The sequence below is a fragment of the Cebus imitator genome, unplaced genomic scaffold (genome assembly GCF_001604975.1).
Source record: "Cebus imitator isolate Cc_AM_T3 unplaced genomic scaffold, Cebus_imitator-1.0 Scaffold570, whole genome shotgun sequence".
NCBI lineage: Eukaryota > Metazoa > Chordata > Mammalia > Primates > Cebidae > Cebus > Cebus imitator.
In genome coordinates this window covers 44,184-54,004 of record NW_016107885.1, presented here as the reverse complement: position 1 = coordinate 54,004, position 9,821 = coordinate 44,184, and the positions used below count along the sequence as shown (strand labels likewise).

Here is a 9,821-nt window from a genome sequence, read left to right as displayed (position 1 = left end):
TTAATGCATGTAAAATTGATTTGTATAATATGAAGAAAACAAAATTGACAAGGGATTAATAACTGGAATATACAAGAATCTCAAACAACTCTATAGCCAAAAAAAAAAAATACAATTTGAAATGTTCAAAAGATCCTAATAGCCATTTTTCAAAAGAAGACTTGCAAATGGCCAACAGGTATATTTTAAAAAAGCTTAACGTCTCTAATCATCAGGGAAATGCAAGTCCAAACCACAATGATATATCATCTCATCCCAGTTAAAATGGCTTTTGTCAAAAATACATGCAGCAGCAGATGCAGGTCAGGAGGTAGAGAAAGAGAAACACTCATACACCATTGCTGGGAATATAAATTGATACAGCCACTATGAAGAACAGTATGGATGTTCCTCAAAAAAACTAAAAATAGAACTGCCATATAATCCAGCAATTCCACTACTGGGTGTATATCCAAAAGAAAGGAAATCAATATATTGAAGAGATGTCTACAGTCCCTTGTTTATTGCAGCACTATTCACAAGAGCTAAAATATGGAATCAAACTAAGTCCCCATAAACAGATGAATGGATAAAGAAAATGTGGCATATGTACACAATGGAATATCCTGTCACTTACAGCAACATGGATGGAACTGGATGTCATTATTTTAAATGAAATAAGTCAAGCACAGAAGGACAAATATTGCATGCTCTTATTCATATGCGGGGGCTAAAAAAGTGGATCTCATGAAGACAGAGAATAGATTGGTGGTTACCAGAGGTAGTTCCAGGTTCCTGGTTAACCTGGTGGTTCCTGGTTCCTGTAGTAACCACAGAGGTGAAGAGAAGTTTATTAACTGGTACAAATATACAGTTAGATAGAAGGAATAAGATCTAGTGTTCAATAGATAAGTAGAGTGACTATAGTATACAATAATCTATTGTACATTTCAAAATAGCTAGAAAAGAATAATTCAAATGTTTCTAACATAAAGGAAAGACAAATATTTAAGGTGATGGCTATCCCAAGTACACTGATTTTATGTTTACAAATTATATGAATATATTAAATTATCAAATGTACCCTGTACTATTACACATCAATAAAAAATATTTTAAAATAAAAGCTAAATTCCTAAGAAAAAATTACATATAAACATGGACAACAGGTGGATTAGAAAACTAAAAGTGAAAGGTAACTGCTTTGTGCCGCTGCAACAGAATACCTAAGACTGGGTAATTTATAAAGCACGGAGAATTATTTATTGCCATTCTGGAGGCTATGAAGTATAAGCTTAGTGGGCCACTGCCTGGTAGGGGCCTTCTTGCTGCATCATCAAATGGCAGAAGGTGGAAGAGAAAGAGAGCACATTTAGGCAAGAGAGAGGAGGAGAGAGAACAAGCAGAAGAGGAGGCCAAGGTTGCTTTTTTAACAAACCCACTCTTGCAATATGAGCCCACTCTCATGATAACATGAATCCATTCACAAGGGCAGAGCCTTCATGTCCTAATCACTTCTAAACAGCCCCACCTACCAAAACTGCTGCACTGGGAATGAAGTTTCCAACACATGAACCTTGGGGCCACATTTAAACCATAACAGTAATACTATAACTTTAATGGGAGATGGAGAAAAAAAATATTGGTGACCTGGGAGTGGAGAGTGAATTGGGGGAAGAACTTTTTAAACAAGATGGCAAAAGTGAAACCATAAGGCAAATCTTTTATTTATTTGAATATGTGAAAATTGTTAAAATCAAGGATTTCTATTCAACATAGAACATCACAGAGAACATTAAAAGGAAGATGATAAAAGTGAAGAAAATATTTTCAGTGTCTAAAGCTGACAAAGAATTGATACCTAAAATATATGAGAACTCTGACAGATTATAGCAAAAGCTCAGCAACTCCAGTAGAAAAACGGGCAAATTATATTTATAGGCAATTTACATAACAGCAAACCTAAAAGACTGGTAAGCATATATAGAGATGCTCAACTTATCCCTAATCACAGAAATGTAAATTTTTAAGAAACAACGAAATATAACTTTATTAAGCTGACAAAATTGTTTATTTATTTATTTTTACGGAACCAAGGTCAGAAAAGATAAATTGGCAAAATTTAGAAAGCGGGTCATGCCAAGTACTGGTGGAGACTGGAAATATAGGAACTCTCATGCAGGTAAAAGTGTAGATTTGTACTATTATTCCAGAGAACTAACTGAAAGCAGGCAGTTATATTTGAATCATGTCCCATGCCCCAGCAATTTTGTTCCTCAGTCGGTATCCCAGAGAAATTCTCCTATGAATTCAGGTACAGGTATATTCACTGCAGCATGGTTTGTGGTAGTGGGAAGTTAGAGATGCTGGGAAAGTGGATGCATATTCTGGATTACCAGGCAGTAGAAGAAAGCAATGGGCTGGACTGGACATATGAGCATAGCAACATGGATGAAGCTTTTAAACACAGTGCTGAGGGAGAAATGAGATATACAACACAATGCCATCTACAGACACTGAAAAATATGCACCCAAGATCATACTTAGATTGCAAGAATACCTAAAAATTAAAATATATACATTAAACACATTAGAATAGCTGTATATGGAGTGGGAAAAGGAAATGGATATTGAACATGGGAATGGAAAGGAATAACTAAACAAGGGATGGGCATAGCTCAGACCAATAATAATGCAAAAATAAAATACTAGAATATAAAATAATTCATCCAGGAGGCAATAAAAGTATCCAGTGTATAGACTTTAAGAACTACAAAAGCCAGATTTCTAACTCTTCAAAAGTCTGTAGGATAAGGAACAAAGAGTGGCTATGTGAGTGGCTTAGCATAGAAGCTGAGCTGCTAAAGAAAATATCTATAACTAATATCCCAGAAAGAGCTAACACTGCCAAATTTCAGAGTGAAGATTCCTCTTTTTTTCATGATTTTATCTATCTTTGCCACTTCTGTGTTTAGATACAGAAACTATTTTGAGTCTAGAGTCATATACTTTTGGACCTGAAACAATAATCCCTGTTTCTTGAGCCCCTGAGTTTTGGAACTTAGATGTAAGAAAGAATTTTACACTGGGACAAATGATTGAGGGAGTTTGCATCTCTGAAATCTTAAAAAGCAGAAAACACTTTAAGTTTTCCAGGTCATTTAAAAAGCTCTGCTCCATATGACATTTCCATGTCTCTATCGATCCTGACCATCATTTACCTGACTTATCCCTTAAGTGATCATTTTGTGTCTACTCCACTAAGTGTAATATGCAGGATGAGAAATAATGTAATGTCTTTTACTTTGAAGTTTCATATAGATCAGAAAATAAAAGTAAGGAAGTATTCTTCCTTCATAGGTAATTTATCATTTTTATTTACACGTAAGGAACAATAATAAACACGGCAAGGTGCTTGGGTAGATGCTCAGATGCTCAGTGGTCATTTCTAGACAATCCCTTATTCAGGGATCTAGTCTCTATAGTTGGCCACACATTTTAAGATGGACTGCATTTGGAAAACTCACTTATATACTACTCAGCTTAACACTAGCATAACAGTAGCAGGCACTGAAAAAGATTATCTTTCTAGATTCAATTATCCATTGATCTAACAAATGAATATATATTTAGTGACTGATATGCAAGGGTGAGAATGAGGATAAAGTCAGTAGATTAAAGGCTGTGAGTATATTCCACAAGAGTACAGTCTTTGCCAATAGCATAGGAAATTCACAGGACAAGGGTATGAGTGGGGCCACTAGCTTTTGGACCAGGAAATTAATTTTTTAGTAACTATATTGCTTAGAAATCCTAGAATTCTCAATAACTCTTGTGCTAGTCCCCACACTTTCTTCATAACTAGGGTAGCCCCTGCATCTCCCCACAAAATACAAAGTATAGGACTTTTAGCAGATAGCATTCCCAATGTAAGATCTGCTGTGGTTGAGTGGCCTCAAAGTAGGTTAGGGTTTTTAAGAGTTTTAATTATTTACAAATAACACTTTCTGGTTAATTTGATACAGGAATAAATTTGAGTCACAGAAGGCCTCACTAGTGCTCTATGCTATTAAAGCTTTGCTGATATTGGGGATCCTGCTGCCAGGGTTTTAGTGTGGAAGACTAATAGGGTTTGCTGATGAGCAAAGGGACTATTAAGCCAAGGTTTGCTGCACAGCGCTTTGGATTTTAATGGTGACATTTTTTACCTCGACAGGCCAATAAATATGTAAGAAGATAGTGGCATTAGCATGTCCCCAGATACAGCCTCCAATGGGTTAACATAATGAGGCAGTATAAATTCACAGTTGGCCAGTCTGCCCAGATTTCTAAACTCCCCACTTTATTGTGTGAAAATTTCCTACAGGAGATTTCAGAATCAATAATTCTCTATCAGAGGCTTTGAGGAAGCAAAAGAAGCCCTGCCCAGTTACCTGCTGTGTCTCTGAGGGGAGGCCAGAGTCATGATTAGGCCCCAACACAGCTCCTCAGCTCAGCTGCAGCTATAATTAAGGATAAGCCATAATCTGCTTTTAAAATATCCTCCACTTTTCACTACTTCCTTGCACTACCATAACTATTTTTTAAAAATCAAATCATCAAGGGCTCAAATTAGGTCTTTATTCTGTCCTTCTATTTCAGTTATCAAATGTGTAAATCCTTGAGCTCTGCTGTCTGATTCTGAAGAGCCTGTTCAAGTGCTTCTTAATAATTTAGTGGTTTGAGGGATTTTAACACTCATTCTCCCTTGGGCACCTGCTGATATTCTGAAGTACAAACTTTGTACACCGATCTCAGTTTTGATGCAGAGTATAGAGTTCTGAAGTTGACAAATGAAATGTGACTAAAGACCTGCCAACCTGTCCTGCTTGCCAGACTTCCAACAGAAGAAGGTTCTTGTTACTTGAGCTGATTTGACACTGGCTGCGACAAGGAGCCCAGAGTAGGCAGAGACAGCACATAGCCCAGTTGCAGTGGTATGGGACTTTTTATTTTAACATTTTCAGTAGAGTGCCCAGACAGGTTAATTAGCAGAACCATAAAAAAGTGGACCTAATCTCACCCAGAGATAATCCAAGAAAATAATCACTTGGGCTGAAATGGACAAACTTTATTGGTATGGCCCCAAATATTTAATGATTACTCTGTACCATTAGCCTTGACAAATACAGAGCACTGTTCCTTTCTCAACATATGGCAAAAGGCCCATGGCACTTTTCAAAAACCTGCCTTTCCTTTTTTTCTCATTACTGATGAGAAAGCAGTTGGTATATTTAAATATGCATGTCCACATAGGTACATAGGCTTATATGTATGCACATGCACGAATGCAGTTAGTCAACATTTATTGAATGCAGAACACTATGTGGCAGGAAGTACCAGGGGAAATTAAAAAAAACACCTAATCTCTGCCCACATGATAGTTATAGTCTAATGGACAATTTGTGATGCATAGGAAAATGAACAAAAATTGATTACTCTAGAGATAAAAGCCTCTCTGTCTTTTGCAACACTTTTTTTTTCTTGTGAGTACAAAAGTAATGCATGTTTCTTACAAAAACTTTGGAAAATAATCACCTGCAATGAATGCCAGTGCCCAGAAATATATACTGTATTAATGTTTAAATATACATCAGACTTGTTTTTTTCTATGCTCATAAAACGTCTTTAAATGCATACCATTTAACAAACTGACTTTTTCATTTGACAATATGTGATAAATATTTTCCATGTCATTAAACTTTCTTCTAAAATAAAGTATTTAATGATAATATATTTAATCATAAAATGTGTGATAATTTATTAACAAATACTCTAATTCACAACTATGTGAATATATTTAACACTACTGTACTGTTCACTTAAAAATGGTTACGGTGGTTTTTAAAAATTTTGAAAAACAGGGCCAGGTGCAGCATGGCTCATACTTGTAATCCCAGCACTTTGGGAAGCCGAGGATGGAGGATAGCTTGAGTCCAGGAGTTCCAGACCAGCCTGAGCAACAGAGGGAGACTCTGTCTCTACAAAAAATTGAAAAATTAGCTGGTCATGGTTGCATGTGATGGTAGTCCCAGCTACTTGGGAGGCTGAGGTGGGAGGATCGCTTGAGCCAGGGAGGTTGAGGCTGCCATGAGCCGGACTCATACTCACTCCACTGCACTCCAGCCTGGGCGACAGAAAAAGACTCCATCTCTTTAGATATAACATAGGGGAGGTTTTCAGTTAATGGTCAACATTAAACCCTTGTTTTCTGTAGCGGTTTCTCCTAAAAACCTACTTCATACCACAAGAAATGAATCCAAAAATGTTTCATGAAATGAATCGGGGGAAAATTGAGATCATGGCAGGTCCAGAAGCTGAGGAACAATTTCAGTTCACTGGTATTAAAAAATATTTCAACTCTCATACTCTCACAGGCAGAAGGAATTGTGTACTGGCCACATATGGAAGCATTGCTTTGATTATCTTGTATTTCAAGTTAAGTCCCAAAAAAACTCCAGCTGTGAAAGCAACATAAATGGATTTTAAACTGTCTCCGTTCTTAACCTCATCTGTTAAGTTCCATGTCTGGAGAAGCTAATCCCAATTCATCATGTGATAATACAATATGTACAATAAATTATGAACCTGGAAAAGCTGGTTGTCTTTATTTACAAGATATCAAAAACACAAAACCCCTAATTATTGAAGAATGTTAGGGTGTTGTAACATTTTGCTATTATAAATAGTTCTACAATGAAAAAGCCTTGAGTGTTATTTTTGTGCATGTGTATATCCCTGATTCTTTCTTTAGGGAAAAATTCCTAAAATTGGAACTGCTAAGCTAAAGGAATGAACAAAAATAGAAATGTCTTTTTGGCCAGGCACAGTGGCTCACATCTGTAATCTCAGCACTTTGGGTGGCCGAGACAGGTGGATCACGAGGTCAGGAGTTCGAGACCAGCCTGGCCAATATAGTGACACCCTGTCTCTACTAAATATACAAAAATTAACCAGGCATGGTGGCATGCACCTGTAGTCCCAGCTACTCGGGAGACTGAGGCAGAAGAATCGCTTGAACCCGAGAGGTGGAGGTTGCAGCAATCCAAGATTGCGCCACTGCACTCCAGCCTGGCAACAGAGTGAGACTCTGTCTCAAAAGAAATGCCTTTTTAAATTTTTATTGACCCCTGTACAAACACAAAAAATAAAAATGTCTTTATTGTTTATGATTTTAAAAATAATTCATACTTGTAATTTTTTCAGAAAATGGCAAAAAAATTAAAAAGAAAATGAAATTACCTTTAACCCCACCATTCAGAAATAAACACTATTAATACTTTGGTGAATTACTGTTCAGACTTTTTTCTCTTCATATGTATTCTTATACATACTTAAAATAGGAGCATACTATATTTGGTAATCTATATTTTCATATTACAACATATAATAAATATCTTTCTATATCAATAAATAAAGGCAGACATAGTAATATTTCATTTCTGTAATACATTTTGATGTACAATTATGTCAGAGGTTATGTAAATAATACTGTATTTTTGAATATTTAGATTGTTTCTAGTTTTGCATTATTACTAACAACAGCGTTTTGGTGAAAAGCCTTATCTATACAGCTTTATGCGTTTATGTAATTATTTTTCAAGATAATTTCTCAAATGTAGAATTGCTAAGTAAAAGGACATACACATTTATTTTATTTCATTTTTATTGATGTATGCAATATTTGTAGATTTTGACATGCACATTTTTAAGATTTTTGGAATATCATGCCAAATCTTACTTCAAAATGGGTGGACCACTGTGCATTTTCACAAATTGGAGGAGATTTTTTTTTTTTAGAGAGACATGGTCTGGCTCTGTCACTCAGGCTGGAGTGCAGTGGCACTATCATAGCTCACTGCAGCCTTGAACTCCCGGGCTTAAGCAATCCTCCTGCTTCAACCTCTGAAACAGCTGAGACTATAGGCACACACCACCATGACTGACAAATTTAAAAAAAAAAAAAAATGTAGAGACAGGTGGTCTTGCCTTTTTGCCTAGGCTGGTCTGTAACTCCCAGGCTCAAGTGATCCTCCTACCGAAGCCTCCCATAGTGCTGAAATTATAGGTATCAGCCACTACACCCGGGCCATTTTTTATATAAGGTGGTTTTATCCACATGGATACTATTTTTGGACTTTTCTTGTTCAAAGCTAATTAATTGCCTCAACATCACTGATTAAAAGGCAATCTTTTATCCAGTTGATTTGAAATGCCATCTTTATCAGATGTGTACTTGGAATATTTGTGTATGATTTGAGTTTCTATCCCCACCCTACTATCTATTCATTCCTATATCTAACACTACTTCTTTAACATTCTCTTAAAATAATAATATATCACATTTCCTCCCAATTAAGTTCTTCTCTAGGCACTCGAGTTCACAGAACTTACCTTGCCTATAGTAACTGCCTACAGTGTGATTTGATATCAAGCACTCCCACCAGAAAATGTTTTCCCCATCAAATTCCTATGGCCCCCAAAAGGCCTCCCTTTAGGTTATACAAAAGTTCCCAAACAGATTGCACATTCAAATTACAAATTACTAATTTTTTTTAAATACAGATATTTTGACTCTACCCCAGAGCTACTGAATCAGACTCTAAATCACTCTGGTACCAGTGATTTGAAGCTTTGGATGTCATTGGTTTCAAGAACAAAAGGCAGCAAGTATCTCAAGCAGGCAAAAGTTAAAACACATGTGTATTACCTGGAGTCTCTTTCAATCTCTTCTCTCCTATACTGGAAATTGGTTTATCCAATTTATACTAATCAACACTTTTGACTAGGCCATCAAGGAGGTTTAAACCTTAAGAGAAAAAACTGTAGAACTGGCTTACTTTGGAAGGGAAAGAAGAAGCATAATGTGATAACTTCTGGAGAGGAATGAGTTCCAGGCCAGGAAAGTCAATCCAAAAAGTTTTTTTATTTTTGCTTATGTTATTCAGCATGTCTTAGGTAATATTCAGATGAACATTCTGTATTTTAATTATTATGTATTGATTTATTTGACTATCATCTATTTATGGCAAGTGATACTGGTTTTCCATTTGTAATAGTAATATAAAATATCACTTTAATTAACATATTTACATTTTAAAAGGTAAATCCTTTTCTAAAAATCAAGAAGAGGATATAACAAAAGTTTTAAATATGGTTAAGAATAATTAAAATTGGGTAAACACTGATAGTGAGATTCCTGGGATAGATGCTTGAAAGTCTAGTTGGGGGAAGGATGCTGAAAAGACAGCCAAAATATGTTTTGTCTATCTGACAATTTTGTTCAGGGTCAGGGCTCATATTAACTATATTGGTGTCTCTTTGGTCTCCCATTTTGTTTTGTATTGGCTCATAACGCATTTATTCAGTGGCAGCATGTTAAGCAGTACAATTTCAACTCCACATGAATAGAAAATGACCAATCTATGCTGCTGCCTAAGGCTGTTGTTCTATGTATGACTCTAGGCTTCTTGCTGAATCAAGTTTTGAACCAAAGAAAAGAGTAGGAGATTTAGTTATGTGCCTTACTATGATAATTTTGTTGTTACTGTGTAACTTTTTGTAGAAGATTTTCTTCAAAAAATGGAAGAGTAATCCAGCACTCTGGCATTCTGAGTCAGAGAAACTTCTCGCTCTTTGCTCTTTGAAAAACAGATTCAATTCTATCTAAAAAGAAGACTTTTGCCGGGCGCGGTGGCTCACGCCTTTAATCCCAGCACTTTGGGAGGCCGAGGCGGGTGGATCACGAGGTCAAGAGATCGAGACCATCCTGGTCAACATGGTGAAACCCCGTCTCTACTAAA

At 36.2% G+C, this 9,821-nt stretch overlaps 1 protein-coding gene across 1 annotated transcript; it reads left to right on the top strand.

Moving 5' to 3' along the window:
- Nucleotides 1-6,316: 6,316 nt before the first annotated feature.
- Nucleotides 6,317-6,614, top strand: LOC108294233 (ATP synthase membrane subunit DAPIT, mitochondrial-like). Its single transcript, XM_037734045.1, has one exon. The coding sequence runs from the start codon at nucleotides 6,320-6,322 to the stop codon at nucleotides 6,494-6,496; it is 177 nt and encodes a 58-aa protein (XP_037589973.1). The 5' UTR covers nucleotides 6,317-6,319; the 3' UTR covers nucleotides 6,497-6,614.
- The last annotated feature ends 3,207 nt before the right edge of the window (nucleotides 6,615-9,821 follow it).